The sequence below is a fragment of the Phocoena phocoena genome, chromosome 11, assembly GCF_963924675.1.
Source record: "Phocoena phocoena chromosome 11, mPhoPho1.1, whole genome shotgun sequence".
NCBI lineage: Eukaryota > Metazoa > Chordata > Mammalia > Artiodactyla > Phocoenidae > Phocoena > Phocoena phocoena.
Genome location: NC_089229.1, coordinates 19,828,405 through 19,847,506, shown reverse-complemented (window position 1 = coordinate 19,847,506; position 19,102 = coordinate 19,828,405). Strand labels below are relative to the sequence as shown.

Here is a 19,102-nt window from a genome sequence, read left to right as displayed (position 1 = left end):
ATTTGATTTTAAATGTACTGAATTACGGGACTTCCCTGGTGGCGCAGTGGTTAAGAATCTGCCTGCCAACGCAGGGGACACAGGTTCGAGCCCTGGTCCGGGAAGATCCCACATGCCGCAGAGCAACTAAGCCCGTGAGCCACAGCTACTGAGCCTGTGCTGTAGAGCCCACGAGCCACAACTACTGAGCCCACGTGCCTCAACTACTGAAGCCCGCGTGCCTAGAGCCTGTGCTCCACAACAAGAGAAGCCACTGCAATGAGAAGCCCATGCACCGCAACGAAGAGTAGCACCGGCTCACCCCAAGCAGAGAAAGCCCACACGCAGCAACGAAGATCCAAGGCAGCCAAAAATAAAATAAAATAAATTTATAAAAAAGAAAAAACCCCACACATTAAAATAAATAAATGTACTGAATTACAATCATCTTTATTCACTTTAGCTCTCCTGTGTTTGCTGTTCATAGCAATGTTTATTAACCTCAGCCTGACTTTCTCTGGGAATCTAGAGTTACCATGTGAAGTCAACCCCGTTCAGATGAGTTAAACAAGGTGGGAGAGGCAAGTTAAGTGTATGTATATGTTGAGAAACGTGAGCTGCTGTAGCAGACAAACCCAGAAATCTCAAAGGCTTTAGTATCTCGTTTCTGTAAAGACCCAAACCAGTGTTTCTCAATGGCTGGGGATTGGGGTTTGGACGCAGTTCTTTGCTTCACAAAGTTGTTCAGGGACCCAGGTGGATAGTCTCTATCCATAACAAGTGGCTTCCAAGGTCATCGTGGGCGCTGGCATACTGCCAGCTGATGGGAGAAGAAAGTGAAGAAGGCATACCCACTGCTCATACTGGGAAATGGCTCACCACCTCCATTGGCAAGAGCTAGTCCTGATGCGGCCAGGAGGAAGGGAAGTCCTTGCCTGAGGAACCACTTCCCAGCGAGAACTAGACAATGGAAAGGAAACAGGAATCTTTCATTCTAGGGGAACATCTAGGCATACTGTATGTTCTCTGCTTCTACAATATAACTGAGAAAAGTAATATAGTTGTCAAAAGGAGACTAATGAAGTATGCGATTTTAAATATGAGATCTTATTGAGTTTTGGTAAATATATTACTGCAACTTTAATAAATATTTTGGACTAATTTTAGATTTATAGAAAAGTTGCAAAGGTAGAGCAGAGAATTCCCATATAACCTTGACCCAGTTTCCGCTAATATTAACATGTACCATGTAACCATGGTACATTTGTCAAAACTAAGAAATTAACATTGGCATATTACCATTAACTAAGCTATAGGCTTAATTTAGGTTTCACTAGTTTTTCCATTAAGGTCCCTTTTCTGTTCCAGGATCCAATCTGGGACACCCTACTGCGTTTAGATATCATGTTACCTTTGTCCCTCTAGTCTGTGAGAGTTTCTCAATCTTTCATGACCTTGAAACTTTTGAAAGTACCAATCAGGTATTTTATAAAATGACCTTCGATTTGGGTTTGTCTTGTTTTCTCACAATTAGACTGGGGGGTATGGCTTTGGAGAAAATACTACAGAGGTGAAGTACTTTCTCATCACATCATATTATGATATCCTATTATATCAATATATACAGTAGCAGTTTATTACGGGTGATGTTAACTTTGATGATCTGGTTAAGGTGTTGTCTGCCAGATTTCTCCTCTGTAAAGATACCTTTTTTCTCTTTCCATACTCTAGTCCTCAGAAGTCACTAAGTTCAGTCCACATTCACGGAGAGGGGATACTGCAGCTTTTAGAAGGGAGAAATAATTGAGGTTTTTATTGCCTGTGAATCAAAATACATAGAATAAGTAAAGAATGGTAAAGGAAATGGAATTAGCAGTGCTGATTTTTGTACTCTTATCTGGTAATTAAAGAGCTGAGTAATGACAAGTGACCAAGCTCCTGAACTGTGAATTTTAAAAAGTTGCTTTTGCAAAAACATGACAACTTATCCTCATAAAAGAAATGGACCTAATGCAGTGCCCCAGCTTCTGCTTCTAACAACGTTGGACTAGGAAATTCAGGCAACTGAAAAATCTGAGGAAATATAAAAACATCTTAAAAGCATCAGATTTAACCAAAGGATGAGGAGTTATCGGGCCAAGATCTCCAAAAAGAATAGAATCCAGAGGAGTGAGCCCAGCTCTGGGACTGTATTTGGTCAGGGGCATCGGCCTGTGAGGAAAGGCCACTGAAAAGGGCTTTCAACCATCTTCTAAGTAAGGGATTTAAGCCTTGGAGACCAGGGCTGTGGGTCCAAAGTAAGGGTGAGCAAGAAATAACCAGCCCTCATACACACTGCAGGTCTGGCTTCAAGGTATCTGGAGGGGGGCACGTGCAGGGCAGGGGGGACGTGGCATAGAAAACCTCGAGCCATAAAATAAGGTCTGCGTGATGGTGAATAGCAAACGTCCCCAGTGCCAACATGAAGTAAACAAAATACTCTCTGGAGAAATATCATCAACACCTAAAATTATTTCTAAAAGTAATTCTTCAAGTACAATGTCTAATAATCAATACAGGATAACAATGTGGTGTATTAAAGTGGGAACTCCAGGGACGTAAAAACACACTTTAAGAGGGGAACAAAACGATGGCAGGTTGAGTTTGTAAAATTATCATGACCTGGTAGAAGAAATAAGCAAGGCTCTTAAGCAAGTTCAGCACATGCACATCCAGATTTACAGATGGGATACATGATGGCATAATTTACAAGAGGATTCATTATAGTATTTTCAAGATGGTATTTAGGAAAATGACTTTATACTCAATTTTCTAGGAATATGGCCCATTGAACAACTGGGTACCTGGGATTTACAGACATCATGAAAGGGATGCGATAAAACAACTAATTTAGGAAGTATGGTTGACCCTTGAACAAACATGAGTTTGAACTGTACCAGTCCACATATACACGGATTTTTTTTCAATATATATGTGATGCAGTACTACATGATCCAAGATTGGTTGAATCTGCTGATGAAGAACCACGAATACAGAGGACCCACTAATAAAGTCATAAGATTTTCCACTGGGGGTGGGGGATGGCGTAAGGGTCAACTGTATTGAAAACTACCCAAATAATAGTGTTTAAGTAAGATGGAAGTTTATTTCTCTTTCACATAAAGGAAGCCCAGAGCTAGGTGATCCAGGGCTGCCCCAGCAGCTCCATGATGTCAGTAGGGACTAGGCCACCACCTTTTTGTTCCACCATCCTCACTTAGAGCCTCTCTCCTCAAATTTGGTAACTTCATACTCCAATATGGCTGCTGGAGTCCTGCCATCCTATTATGTTGCAAGTCATTTTCCCTTAAGCAGCCTTCTTATATCACATAAGGATTCTTTTTTTTTTTTTTTTTTTTTTGCGGTACGCGGGCCTCTCACTGTTGTGGCCTCTCCCGTTGCGGAGCACAGGCTCCGGACGCGCAGGCTCATCGGCCATGGCTCACGGGCCCAGCCGCTCTGTGGCATGTGGGATCTTCCCGGATCAGGGCATGAACCCATGTCCCCTGCATCGGCAGGCGGACTCTCAACCACTGCACCACCAGGGAAGCCCAAGGATTCTTATTACATGCTGTGGGTCTGAACCATCACATGGCTGCCCCTAGCTGCAAGGGAAGGTGAGAAATCTGATCCTTTTGTATGGGGCAGAATGTGTCCACTCTAAATTGGGAATTTATTACTAAGGAGGAAGGGAAAATGGGTGCTGCACTGGGTAACTTGTGATCTATCACAACAATGAAATAAAGGAGCTATAGCTCTGAAAGCAAGTATAAGTTAATACCACAAGCAGTGTTTTATAGCTACTGTAGTAGATAACACTAAGAATACAGAAATGGAGGTGATATATGATGAAACTGCAACAGTGAGGTTATCGAAGCAATGAAATTGGTACAGTACTTTTATATAATTTAGAATGTTAACAGGGATTTTAAAATATTTGTATTGTCCTTTGGCAGAGCAATCCTATGTGTGAAAAGGACAGGAAAAAGAAAAACAGAAAAAATTGAAGTGTTTGTAGAATGTTATTTAAAATAGAGAACTATCTGGATGAGCATAAGTGTTTAAAACTGGGGGCAGTGAAACAAATTATAGTTCATTAATTCAATGGATGAATACAGAGTAAAAGTGGTAACTCGAAGATTGTAACAACATGGAATAGATATTTGATACATAAAAATAATCAAGCTATGGGCTTCCCTGGTGGCGCAGTGGTTGGGAGTCCGCCTGCCGATGCAGGGGACACGGGCTCGTGCCCTGGTCCGGGAGGATCCCACATGCCGTGGAGCGGCTGGGCCCGTGAGCCACAGCCGCTGAGTCTGCATGTCCGGAGCCTGTGCTCCGCAATGGCAGAGGCCACGACAGTGAGAGGCCCGAGGACCGCAAAAAAAAAAAAAAAAAAAAAATCAAGCTACAAATTTGCAACTACAATTTGATTTTGAATATTCCTATGAGAAAAAGCCAAACAGAAATTAGAAAATTGAGAAAGTTAGAAAGTTGACTTATTGTCAGGGAATTATGGATGCTTCTCCATTGTTATTATATATTGGGTAAGTTTTTCAAAATGCATAATATATCCATGCATAAATATACATATACAAAAATTTAATAACTATATATATTATTTAATTTGTTTTTATTTATTTATTTTATTTTTGGCTGTGTTGGGTCTTCATTGCTGTGCACAGTCTAGTTGCGGTGGGCGGGGGCTACTCTTCGTTGCGGTGCGTGGGCTTCTCATTGCGGTGGCTTCTCTTGTTGCAGAGTGCAGGCTCTAGGTGCGCGGGCTTCAGTAGTTGTGGCACGTGGGCTCAGTAGTTGTGGCTCATGGGCTCTAGAGCGCAGGCTCAGTAGTTGTGGCACACTGGCTTAGTTGCTCCACGGCATGTGGGATCTTCCTGGACCAGGGCTTGAACCCATGTCCCCGGCATTGGCAGGCGGATTCTTAACCACTGTGCCACCCGGGAAGCCGTAGATAACTATATATTTTAAGGAGTTTCCTTCTGTAATTCTGGAGTTTGAGGAATTAGAAGAGTGAGACATTCCTCACAATGGTTAGGGTTACAGGCTTTTGAGTCAGATAGACCTGGATTCAAATTCTGCACCTCTGTTCATTAGCTGCATGACCTTGAGCTTCAGTCTCCTCATCCATGAGAAGGGGATGATACCTGAGCTTTGGTGTGAGGATTATTTAGATCAGAACAACACTACCTTTCTTTCTTTCTTTTGTGGCCTCTCCCATTGCGGAGCACAGGCTCCGGACGCGCAGGCTCAGCGGCCATGGCTCACGGGCCCAGCCGCTCTGCGGCATGTGGGACCCTCCCGGACCGGGGCACGAACCCGCATCTCCTGCATTGGCAGGCGGACTCTCAACCACTGCGCCACCAGGGAAGCCCATCACTACCTTTCAATAAATGATGATCATCAAGGAAGAATGACTTCATCCTCAAAAGGACAGTCCACTGAGACCCTTACTTTGAGACAGTGTGACTTCCTTTGACAGAAAGTCAGGATCATTTTAAAGGGAGATGCACAATATTTATTATATTATACATCCTAAAGTTACCCAGTATAGAGAAAGAAAAAGAATTTCTTTTCTTCTACCCTTCTGGGTCCTCAGCTTGGGTCTCTGTCAACAAAAAACAGAAAAATGAACAGAAGTTTATTAATATGTGTATCTCAAATGCACGGGAGAAACTCAGGGATGAGTAACTCAAAGGGGTGGCTAGAACTTGGGTGTATATAGCATTTTAACAAAGAAAAAATAAATTTGTATAGAAATGACGGGACAAAGGAAAGCGTTTTAAGGCTTCCAAGGGCGGGAAACTGTGGGAATGTAATATATTGGGGGAAACTAACAGTGAGGTTTGTTTGGTGTCATCTCTGGGCTAACAGTCTAGAACCTTCTCCAGCAAAGGCAATTTATATTTTGTCTTTAGGCAGAAAGGAGGAGGGTAGAGAGAGCTTTTCCTGTTTTCGCTGCTCCTAATTGCCTTCGGCTCAAAACAGTATGTCAAAGAGGCATATTTGGGAGTGACATAATCTGGTTTCCTTCACCAGTAAGGTTGTTTTTCAGGATTTTTGCATTTCTAACCATATAAACTTTACTGTTCCAAGCAGTGGGTGTCATAAGATCTACAGTATTGGGACTTCCCTGGTGGTTCAGTGGCTAAGGCTCCGGGCTCCCAATAAGCCTGGGCTCAATCCCTGGTCAGGGAACTAGATCCCACGTGCCACAACTAAGAGTTTGCATGCCATCACTAAAGACTAAGACTCGGCGCAGCCAAATAAATATTTAAAAGAAAAAACAAAGGGGCTTCCCTTGTGGCACAGTGGTTAAGAATCCCCCTGCCAATGCAGGGGACACGGGTTCGAGCCCTGGTCCGGGAAGATCCCACATGCCGTGGAGCAACTAAGCCCGTGCGCCACAACTACTGAACCTGCTCTCTAGAGCCCACGAGCCATAAGTACTGAGCCCGTGTGCCACAAGTACTGAAGCCCGCATGCCTAGAGCCTGTGCTCCACAACAAGAGAAGCCACCGCAATGAGAAGCCTGCGCACAGCAATAAAGAGTAGCCCCTGCTGGCCACAACTAGAGAAAAACCTGCCTGCAGCAACAAAGACCCAACGCAGACAAAAATAAAATACATAAAATAAAGTATCCCTTGCTTAAAAAAAAAAAAAGATCTACGGTATCAGAAGCTTTTTGAAAGGAAAGCAGCGCTGTGCTCCTTAGGGCTGCTTGACACCATATGTATGTGTATGCAGTTAGTTACACTTATATACCTATATTAAATATATATATATGTATCCATACTTATTCTATTCTTTCTGCCTTTATAGTCAGACAACTCCTGTATGTGTTAAAAGTGATTAGCCAGTTGGATTAAGGGACTTACATAAGCAACAGAAAGATAAAATGATCAGGTGAATTCCATTTGATGTCATAATTCCTCTGCCTCAGGGAGGGTTTTTTAAATCAGATCAGTTGTAGAGTAGGAAAGGGGAAGCAGGAGGGGACAGGGAAAAGCAAGCAAGACCAGGGAAGTTGGTGGGTTTTGAGAATGCAGAAACCTAAGTAGAGACCTACAGTGGATAACTAAGGATGGCAACTTTTGTGATTTTTTTTAAAAGCTTAATTAAAAGCTTCTGCGTTATTGGATATGGTGGTCACTTCCCCACAGGCTCAGTGATTTCCTGAAATACAATTCTGTCCATGTTCCTGTTTCCTCACTACCAAAACCAAAACCAAACAAATAAGGTTCTTTTTTTTTGTACATTTTTAGTTTTTTAAAAAATTTTTTATTTTATTTCTTTTTATACAGCAGGTTCTTATTAGTTATCCATTTTATACATATTAGTGTATATATGTTAATCCCAGTCTCCCAGTTCATCCCACCACCACCACCACACACCCGCCACTTTCCCCCCTTGGTGTCCATACGTTCAAACAAATAAGATTCTTAGCAGGGCTCAGGTGATGTGGCCTCTTTGCCCACCTCTCCATTCCCTGCCTTACACTAGCGTGCTTTTTTTTTTTTAAATGGTTTATTTATTCGGTTCGGCCACCGGCCATGTGGGATCCTCCTGGGCCAGGGATGAAACCCATGCCCCGTGCAGTGGAAGCCTGGAGTCCTAACCACTGGACCGCCATGGAAGTCCCCTAGGGTACTTCTCTAGGTCCAGAAAAACAGGCAATTCACCGTCTGTGCATTTTCTCCTGCTGTTTCCTTGGACTGGAATGGTAGTCTCACCTTTCTTTGCCTGAAGAGCAATGATTTACTTTAAAAACCTCTACTATCTGTCAGGAACACGTACCTGGCTCTTCATGCGAGCACTGGCCCCAGCCTCTCAGCTCTATTTTTTTTTAATCTATTTATTTAATATTCCATACAATGTATTTTATTTTGACATGTCAGTCTCCTAGACCCCATGTAACTATTTAATCTTTGTGTCCTGTCCTCCAGCAGGAGGACAGGACACTCAAGAAATGTTAAGGTGGCTAAAACAAACCCACGTTTGGTTACCAATGACCCCTGACCTCACATACCTTGGGCTCAGAATCCCTAAACTGTATCTCGAAATCACTGTGCCGGCCAGCGCCTTCAGAACACGAATCCCTTTCACAGGGTTTGAAATGTATCAAGTCCCCATTACTCATCTTAGGTCATGGCTCCAAGCCTGGGCTAACCCTGATCCGTGAGAGAAACAGAAACCTAACTTCTAGGAAAGAAGAGTCCGCTGTGCGGGGTGGAGGGGGGATTGGGGCGGGGCAGGGGGGAAGCAGCACTGTGGGCAGCACCGGGGCCGTCCAGGCTCGGCCAGAGCTCACCCCCGGCCCTCGCAAACACCCGCCTATACACTCCCTCGGTTTTCAGGTGGACACCATCCACGTGGGTGCCGCATCCGTGCCCCGTGTCCTGGCGAACGTCACCAAACACTTCTGCCCGGACCCCGGCAGCCGGGGCAGCAGCAGCCGTCGCAGTGCGGCGGGATGGGGTGGATGTCACCACGCGCGGGCGGCGGGACCACGGAGAGGAAGCCGTCGGGGTTCGAGGCCCGGCACCCCGGAAACCCCGAGGGAAAGAGGGGCCGGGAGGCGTTGATCCGTTTCCCCGGAGTTGCGCAAGGGCAAGGGCGGCGTGGCGGGCTGGGACCGTCTGGGCGGGCATTCCCGCCGCTGCCCCCGCCTGGAGGCCGAACCAAAAGCGAAAGGAGCCGGTCCCCCCGCTCCGCCCCCCGCCCCGCGGTCCCGCAGCCCCGGCGTCGCGTTCGCGGGGAGGTCGCCGCGCGCCTGCAAGTCGGCTGGGCCGCCGCTTTGTGACTTCACTCATTTCGCAACGAGCCCGGGCCGCCCGCGCCCCACCCACCCCCGCGCCGCCGCCTCGCAGCCCGCCGCCTCTCTCCGCGCTTCCCCTACCTCCGGGGCCGGGCCTGCCCAGCCGTCGCGGAGCCTCCCGCCCAGCCGCCCGTGGCTGTTCGCGCCGTGGCCGCCGCGCCGCGGGTCGGCACGTGCGCGGCCCCCGCCTCCCAGCAGCGCAGAGCAGCCCCCCGTTCCGGGCCCGCAGAGCGCAGCGCCCTCCTGGTGGCGGCGCGATGCTGTGCTTCCTGAGGGGAATGGCCCTCATCCCCTTCCTCCTGGTGACCTGGTCGTCCGCCGCCTTCATCATCTCCTACGTGGTCGCCGTGCTCTCCGGGCACGTCAACCCCTTCCTCCCCTACATCAGGTGAGGAGCCGGGTGGGAGGCAGGACGCGGGACGGGGCAGAGGCACCGTGGGGGAGCACTGCTGATGCGGAGGGAAGGGGTCCAGACCCAGCTGGGGCGTCTTGCAGAAAGATGGAGCACTGACGACCAGGAGGGGGCGCTCCTGGGAGGTACAGGGAGGCAGGGGGTAGGAGCCGAGCAGTTCTGATTTTACCCCGAACACTGAGCAGAGTGGCGTCAGGAGCCATGGAGGATGCACAGGAGAACTTTGAGACTGGGTATGGGACAGAATCTCTGGAAGACGCTTTGGCGTTATTGAAACAAGGATGGATCCTGTTGGATGCCACTCATTGAATGTGTAAGAGGCAGATCCAGGTGTACGCTAGAACAGCTCACGTATTTCACTCCTGCTTCCCAACGTCCTCGTGAAGTGGCTGCCTGGCTCATTTTTCCTGCAAGGAAACTAAGTTTAACCTATGTTGAAATTCATCAGTGTGACACTGATGTCACAGCTAAGACATGGTGGGAGCAGAACTCACGCCCAGATTCATTCCCACGCCAGAAGCAACACCATGCTACCTCTGGTAGTGGCGTTTGGAAGACGCTTTAAGCTCTCTTGGATGGAGCTGCCCAAGATCCCTCTGGGTACTGGGCCTTCAAATTGTCAACGGTTGGTGACATCTCTTGTGTTGTCATTATACCATTTCATCTTTCATGAGTTTTGGCCTCTACCTTTCTTTAATTTTTTTAAAATAAATTTATTTATTTATGGCTGCATTGGGTCTTCGTGGCTGCGCATGGGCTTTCTCTAGTCGTGGCGAGCGGAGGCTCTTCTTTGTTGTGGTGTGCGGGCTCAGTAGTTGTGGCTCGCAAGATCTAGAGCGCAGGCTCGGTAGTTGTGGCGCACAGGCCTAGTTGCTCTATGGCATGTGGGATCTTCCCGAACCAGGGCTCGAACCCGTGTCTCCTGAATTGGCAGGGGGATTCTTAACCACTGCGCCACCAGGGACGTCTGGCCTCTACCTTTCTTGAGAGTCACTTTATCAGTGCCCAGGACATGCGTCTGGATCCTCTTCATGTGGCTCCCAGCTCTGCGCCTTGACTGTGGTAATGGCGTTCCTTAAACATTTGAAGAATCCATCTTTATCCAAGTGGTGTGACCGCTCTGGGTCTGTATTGATTGGTGAGGGCATTATAAAGTTGGTGACACCCAAGGTTACTGCTTAATTATTGTAGGGATTGTAGAGATTATAGAGGTTGTAGGGCCTCTTCTTTTTGCAGCCATTCTGCCTGGTGAGCAATGCTCTATAATCTTTTTTGTAGGCGAGAAAGGGGAAACGAAGTGAAGCAAGGGGGGACTACAGTTTAAAGATGCAAGGAAGCAAGTGATATGCAGAATAGTACACAGAACGAAATCTATAGTAATGGTGGTGGTTTTGCCCACGCAAGATGTGGCGTCCCATGCATCGAGGAAACTTTCCCATCAGGCGTGGTGCCCCTGCAGAAACCTCGGCTTGGTTTCTCATGGCTCGTCTCTGTCCCAAGTGCCATTGTCTTGCTTCTCTTGTATCTGAAGTGGGATAGATCCTCTTAGACTGATGTTAAAAGCAAGAGTTCACTCCCGGTAATGCGTTTTATTGAGTAAATAGCAGCTGTGTTTGTTGTCAGTTTGAAGGTCAGGGGTTAGGTAGTATTTGGTACACATTGGCTAGGCGATCAGAGGCAGGGTTTGAGTCTTTGTAGAGGTGTCTGATGTAGTTGTGATTAATACCACCTCCAGGTGAGCTACTAGACATTCAGAAATGGTGAAATGAGCTGACAGGACCAACTACTTGTAAGATGCTCAAATCACAGACATTCCAAGGAAGAGGTTTTAAAATTAGCAAGGAAAGGAAACTTTCAGGAAAAAGTGGAATAACAGGAGAAAAAGGCACGAGATTGTTCCCTTGCTGCCGGGAGCCTTCAGCCTACAAACACATGATTGCTTGCCTAAGTGTGCCTGGGGCCTTTAGGTTGTCTGCTCTGTCTGCCTACGTGGGTGGCTGGAGCACTGGATTGCCTCTGCCGCCTCCTAGAAAACTAAGTCATTGAGGCCAGGGCAAGGGCAAGATTAGAAGGGAAAGTTTCTGGACGTGATGGGATTAACTCCAGATTTATCCATTTGGCCCAGACCATACTTCTCTAACTCATCTCTGCTCTGATGCCTCCTCTTCTTCCTTACCCGCCCTCCCCCCCCCCCACTTCCCTCCAGACTCCTTGGCCTCCTTCCTGGGTCTTGAGCATGTCAGGCACACCTCTTCCTCCTGGCCTCTGCACTGGCTATTACTCTGCCAGAATGTTCTTCCTTACCTCCTTCTTTGTTCAATTATCTCTGTGAGGCCTGCTCTGATGGCCCTATTTAACACTGCACCCTGACACCCCCATCCAGTCTTGTTCTCCATAGCACCTATTACCTTCTAACAAACTGTATGATTTACTTATTTATTACGCTGATCATCTGTCTTCCTTTGCTGGAATGTAACATCCATGAAGGCTCTCGATATTTGTTGAATTCATATGTCTTGGGTGCTCAACTGTGAGTATTGTTATTCTTCCCTCCAGGGCAGGGCAGAGCCCTTTAGGGAAGGCTCGGTAAAGTCACTGGTGGTTGGTCAGTGATCTGGACATATTTAGGGTGAGCACCCTTTAACGCGAAGGCATTGTTCAGCCAATCTGATGTTCTGATGTTTTTTAACAACGCTGAACACTTTAAGTAAGAGCCATTGCATTTTACAATTTTGTTTATTTATTTATCTTCCAGTTTTATTGAGCTATAATTGACATACAGCACTGTATACGTTAAAGGTGTACAGCATCACGAATTGACTCACACACGTCATGAAATGCTCATCACAATAAGTTTAGTGACTACCCATCATCTCATATAGATACAAAATAAATGTAGGGCTTCCCTGGTGGCGCAGTGGTTGAGAGTCCGCCTGCCTTTGCAGGGGACGCGGGATCGTGCCGCGGTCCGAGAAGATCCCACATGCCGCGGAGCGGCTGGGCCCGTGAGCCATGGCCGCTGAGCCTGCGCGTCCGGAGCCTGTGCTCCGCAACGGGAGAGGCCACAACAGCGAGAGGCCCGCGTACCGCAAAAAAATAAAATAAAATAACTAAATAAATGCAAAAGAACCTATTTTTTCCTTGTGATGAGAACTCTTAAGAATCACTGTCTTAACATACGGCAGTGTCCATTATGTTACTCGTGTTGTACGTGACATCCCTAGCACTTCCTTGTCTTGCAGCTGGAAGTTGGTACCTTTTGGATACCTTCATGTAACGTCCCCTCTCCCCACCCCCACCTCTGGTAACCACAAATCTGATCTTTTTCTGTTTGTTCTGGAAGTATAATTGACCTACAACACTTTGTTAGTTCCTGGTATACAACATAGTGATTCGGTATCTTTGTACACTAAAAAATGATCACCACTAGCCATTGCATTTTAAATAAGATCCAGAACTGTGGAAGAACCCCTTTGCAGTAGGACAATCAAATTCAGCTTTCTTATCAGATATTTTCTGATAACATTGTTATTCCTCAGTATTTTGGACAAGTGGGCCTATAGCTCTTAGACACATGAAAATATGCTCAATCTCATGAATGGAATAAAAATTCAAATTAAAACTCACTTTTGGGAATTCCCTGGTGGTCCAGTGGTTAGGACTCCAGGCACTCACTGCCGAGGGCCTGGGTTCGATCCCTGGTTGGGGAACCAAAATCCCATAAGCTGCGCAGCCTGGCTGAAAACAAAACAAAACAAAACAACTCACTTTTCATCTACTGGATTGGCAGAAACCCCAATGTTTGATAGCACATTCTCTTGGTGAGACTTTGGGGCAACAGGCTCCCGTACACTGCTGGTGGAAATGTGAAGTGATTCAATCTCTATGGAGGGACTTGGGCATTATTTATCAAAATGACACAAATACAATATCTAAAGTATATTCATAGCACGGCTTTTAGTAGCAAAAGGTTGGAAACAATACAAATGTCCATCAGTAGAGGACTGGCTTAATAAATGATTTACCCAAGAATATCTCAAACGAAAGCTCTTTTTACATAGAATACTCTCTTTAGAATTTCATTACATTGTTACATGGAAAAAAGCAAGATGCAAACAAAATATACTACCATTGGGGAGGGGAATAATGTGTATCTGTATTTGCTTGCATGAAGAAACTAATAAAACTGGTTTATCTGTGTATGATGGAGGGAGGTGGCCATGGTCAGCAAGACCCTAGCTGATGGAAAAAAAGGGTGGAAATAAGACTTCTCCTGCCACACTTTAAAAAAATTAATCTTTTAATTTTAAGATAATTAGATTTACATGCAGTTATAAAAAAATAATACAGAAAGATCCCATGTATTTTTTTACCCAGTTTCTCCCAAAGGTAACATCTCTAAACTTGGCATTAACTTTTTATATGAATTTATTTTTTAGGCAAATGGATGTTTCCTATCAGAAAATTAAATTAGAAACATGGGGATTCAAACAGCCACCAAATTTAGCAAGTTGGAATAACATAGTGTGATGTTTCTGTATTATGAAACCATTAATGCAAGGATGTGAAAACCAAGGACAAATACAAATCAACCTCAAAGCATTAGTTTAGATTTTTACAGGGCCACGCTCATATTCTTTTTTTTTTTTTTTTTTAGTTATTTATTTTTGGCTGCATTGGGTCTTCGTTGCTGTGCACAGGCTTTCTCTAGTTGTGGCGAGCAGAGACTACTCTGTTGCAGTGTGCAGACTTCTCATTGCAGTGGCTTCTCTTGTGGAGCATGGGCTCTAGGCGTGTGGGCTTCAGTAGTTGCAGCATGTGGACTCAGTAGTTGTGGCTTGTGGGCTCTAGAGCACAGGCTCAGTAGTTGTGGCTCACAGGCTCTAGAGCACAGGCTCAGCAGTTGTGGCCCACGGGCTTAGTTGTTCCGCTGCATGTGGGATCTTCCCAGACCAGGGCTCGAACCTGTGTCCCCTGCATTGGCACGCAGATTCTTAACCACTGCGCCACCAGGAAAGCCCTCTATCCACTTTAAAGACACCAAAACTGGAAATGAGATGATTCAGAGTAGATGTGGTTTTTATGCCAGGAGGACATATGGTGGACTCGTACTTATATAACAGCCTTGGCCCACATCAGCATGTAGGCAAATGAATGTTTGTACATTTGTATATTTGTGGTGTGTACATATCCATATAATTTTTTTATTATTTTTTTTTAGTTGAAGTGTAGTTGATTTACAATGTTGTGTGAAAGTGATTCAGTTATACATACGCCTATATCTCTATTTTTCAGATTCTTTTCCATTATAGGTTATTATTATAAGATATTAAATATAGTTCCTTGTGCTATACAGTAGGTCCTTGTTATTTATCTATTTTATATATATTAGTGTGTATCTGTTCATCCCAAACTCCTAATTTATCCCTCGCCCCCCAAATCCATATAATTTTTGATGGCTTCCTGCTTAAACCAACTCTTTTGATTACTAACTACACTGAATTTCAGGCAATGGTGACTTTTGCTTCCCTGTTCAGCTGCAACAATGGGATTCAGGATAATAAATAATAGGATAATGAGGTCTCTAGGTACAGAGTCACATATTCTCACATGATGTTAATGACATTTCAGTCTTTATAGTGCAGTGATTATTACCTCACAGTATCTAAGCCACAGTATCATAAGACGAAAAGGCAGGCATGCCATTTAAAACTTTGAGCTAGAAAAGTGTCATCCTTGAAATGGTAATTTATAGCATAGAAAGGATAATTTATAGCTTAATATTTTTATCAAAAAGCATTGCCCAAATTAGTTAATTCTATGAAAAACACAGTAAGAACATTGAAGATCCTAAACTTTTGCAGCTTGTAGCATTGTTTGGCTTCTGAGTCAACTGTAAATATATATAAGTTCTCCTCCATTTAAAGTTTTCATTGTCATTTAATTACATAAAATACTTATTTTTCTCACTGACTTAAACTTGTGAATGTTTTTCTTCTGCTAGTCCTACTTTTTAAAAGGCAGTAGAGTATCGCTCAGAAGTCTTGATGACGATTTTTAAACCTAAGTGCTCAATTTCAACTTAAAAAAGAGTGGTCCACTCAACAGTCCTCTTTCCCTGACAGTAATTGCATTTCAGTCCATCAAGAACATGCATTGTAGAGTCATAGCATGCCAAGGACAACTTACTAAGGTAATGGCTGCAGGAGGGATCACTGGTGTGAACCCGCTTGTAAGATAAACAGTTCTGTAAACTCACATGGAAATGATATTTTATCATAAAAGGAAAGAATATAGCACAGCAGAGGACAGTTCTGAACTGTGTCCATTGAAATTAGACAGCTCTAGATACATGGCTTGGCTTCCCCATTTACTATCTCTGTGACCTTGGGCAAGTTTCTTTTCTAAGACTCAGTTTCTTCATCTTTAAGATGATGATAAGTACTTTCCTTATAATATTCTGAAGACCAAATAAGATGAAAGCAAGTGTAAGTGCTGAGGAAATGTTTATTTTCCTTTTGTAATATTAGCAGCGATAGTCCAAGCAGGGATTATTTTTTTTAGAGACTCCCCTCAGAAAAAATTTCAGAATCTGACCGCTTCTGCCTCCCTCTTCATTACCATTCTGGTCCAAGCCACTGTCCTCTCTTGATAGACTACTGAAATCACTTCCTAAGTCTCCCTGGTCCATGCCTGCCCATCCATAGTCTTTTTGCAACATCCTTTAAAAACGTCAATCAACTTCATATCACTTCCCTGCTCTCAGCCCTCAGCGTCTTCCCATCATGTTTAGAGTAACATTCAGAGTCCTTACCATGACCCACGGGGCTCTCCATGACCCCCTCGCCCATGTGCACACAGGTCCTTGCTTACTCCCCTCCAGCCACACCTCCTTCCTTGCAGTTGCTCTAATATATTGCCACCTTCTGGCCTCTGACTTGGCTCTTCCCTCTGCTTGTAATTTTCCTGCCCAAATATCCATTCAGATCTCTGTTCAAGGACCCTCCCCAGATTACCCTGTCTCGAGTGGGTGGCTCATCTGTCTCTCTCTATCCTCTTATCCAGCTTGCCTCTTCCTCACAGCATTCATCACTCCTAGACGATTAAAAAAAAATTTTTTTTTAAATTTATTTGTTTTTGACTGCATTGGGTCTTTGTTGCTGTACGAGGGCTTCTCATTGTGGTGGCTTCTCTTGTTGCAGAGCACGGGCTGTAGGCGCGCGGACTTCAGTAGTTGTGGCACACGGGCTTAGTTACTCCGCGGCAGGTGGGATCTTCCTAGACCAGGGTTCAGAACCCGTGTCCCCTGCACTGGCAGGTGGATTCTTAACCACTGTGCCACCAGGGAAGTCCCACTCCTAGACGATTTTTATTGCCCCCCACAGAATGTAATTCCACAAAGAAGGGGCTTTTTCTGTTTTACTTACCACTGCCTTCACCTTGCTACAAAATTGCCTGTTACATAGAAGGCAATCAGTAACTAAACGTTGAATCAATGAATCTTTGAATTTTTTTGTTAGATACTAAGGTTCTCGAAGGTAGTGAATTACCTTTTCATCTTTGTATCCTCATCACCCGACACAGTTCCCAACACATAGGAGATGCTTAACAGTATTTAAAAAAATTTTTTTTACACTGAATTTAAAATTTAGTGTAAACGAACATTGAATACGAACATTGAAACTTTTTTTCACAAGTCTTTAAGGACAACTTAATCTTGTTATTCTATTCATGAAACTAATAGCTGTTTCAAGATAACAACAATTTGATTTTCTGATTAATAAATTAATATAGGTACTTAAGAAATTAATTTCCTCTAAACAATCAAATTTGATTACAAAAATCTTTAAGTTTTCTTAAAATGTTAAAACTACATGGAAGTAGTTTGACCTAGCGATGGCAGACCAGCTTGTTTCTCACTAAACTTCCTTTTTTAAATTTTTTAAATTAATTTTTATTGGAGTATAGCTGTTTTACAATGTTGTTTAACAGTATTTTGTATGAGTGAACAAAGAGGGAACTTGGGTTGATAGAGGGCAATTGCATGTGAATAGAGTGAGAAAAGAGCAAGTTGTTTGCATTTATGATTAGGATATTCTTTTTAAATTTAAAACTAGTTGAATATAATATTGTAGATCAACCACACCTCAAAAAAAAATAGTTGATATAGCTATAGGGTACCTCCCACTCTAGAATAATCACTGAGTGAAGCTGCCAAAAAGTTAGCCCTAATAATTTAAAGTAATAAAATGGAATGACTGTTTTTATTTTTTGGCCATGTGGCTTGTGGGATCTTATTTCCCCAGCCAGGAATTGAACCCTGGCCACGGCAGTGAAGGCACCGAGTCCTAACCACTGGACAACCAGGGAATTCCCTGGAATGACTTTTTATTATCATACTTATTTTTTTAAAATAATATATTTAAATAAGAAGGCAAAGGAAGTAATGGTCTCCTTATACAGGTGCATTAAGTGTTTTTTGGTTCTAGGTCCTGACTAATCTTCCAAGCAATGGGCCTAGGATTTTAGGACAGTCTAATAAAACTGTTTGGGCACGCAGATAATTTTGCATACTGCCAGCATCTCAGTCCCCACAGTAAACCATGACCCCAGGCTTTAGAGTAATGGAATCACGTGTATCCAATGATTTAAAGAACAGTATTCGACCAAGCTTATATTATCATGCGTGTTTTTTTTTAATTTTTGAATTTTATTGAATTAATCTTTTTTATACAGCAGGTTCTTATTAGTTATCCATTTTATACACATCAGTATGTACATATCAATCCCAGTCTCCCAATTCATCACACCACCACCACCATCACCACTGCTTTCCCCCCTTGGTGTCCATACGTTTGTTTTCTGCATCTGTGTCTCTATTTCTGCCCTGCAAACCAGTACATCTGTACCATTTTTCTAGGTTCCACATATATGCGTTAATATACGATTTTTGTATTTCTCTTTCTGACTTACTTCACTCTGTATGACAGTCTCTAGGTCCATCCACATCTCTACAAATGACCCAATTTGGTTCCTTTTTATGGCTGAGTAATATTCCATTGTATATATGTGCCACATCTTCTTTATCCATTCGTCTGTCAATGGGCATTTAGGTTGCTTCCATGACCTGGATATTGTAAATAGTGCTGCAATGAACATTGGGGTGCATGTGAATTTTTGAATTATGGTTTTCTCTCGGTATATGCCCAGGAATGGGATTGCTGGGTCATATGGTAATTCTATTTTTCGTCTTTTAAGGAACCTCCATACTCTTCTCCATAGTGGCCATATCAATTTACATTCCCACCAACAATGCAAGAGGGTTCCCTTTTCTCCACACCCTCTCCAGCATTTGTCGTTTGTAGATTTTCTGATGATGCCCATTCTAACTGGTGTGAGGTGATACCTCACTGTAGTTTTGATTTGCATTTCTCTAATACTTAGTGATGTTGAGCAGCTTTTCATGTGCTTCTTGGCCATTTGTATGTCTTCTTTGGAGAGGTGTCTATTTAGGTCTCCTGCCCATTTTTGCATTGGGTTGTTTGTTTCTTTAATACTGAGCTGCATGAGCGGTTTATATATTTTGGAGATTAATTCTTTGTCAGTTGATTCATTAGCAAATATTTTTTCCCATTCTGAGGGTTGTCTTTTTGTCTTGTTTGTAGTTTCCTTTGCTTTGCAAAAGCTTTGAAGTTTCATTAGGTCCCATTTGTTTATTTTTGTTTTTATTTCCATTACTCTAGGAGGTGGAGCAAAAAAGATCTTGTTGTGATTTATGTCAAAGAGTGTTCTTCCTATGCTTTCCTCTAAGAGTTATAGTGTCTGGTCTTACATTT

General features: G+C 43.8%; 1 protein-coding gene across 1 annotated transcript in view; it reads left to right on the top strand.

Moving 5' to 3' along the window:
• Positions 1-9,111: 9,111 nt before the first annotated feature.
• The window catches only part of DRAM1 (DNA damage regulated autophagy modulator 1), a 41,405-nt gene continuing 31,414 nt past the window's right edge, over positions 9,112-19,102 (top strand). Inside the window, exon 1 of the mRNA XM_065887684.1 lies at positions 9,112-9,242. Coding sequence (XP_065743756.1) covers positions 9,112-9,242 — 131 coding nt within the window. The remainder of the gene's footprint in view (positions 9,243-19,102) is intronic.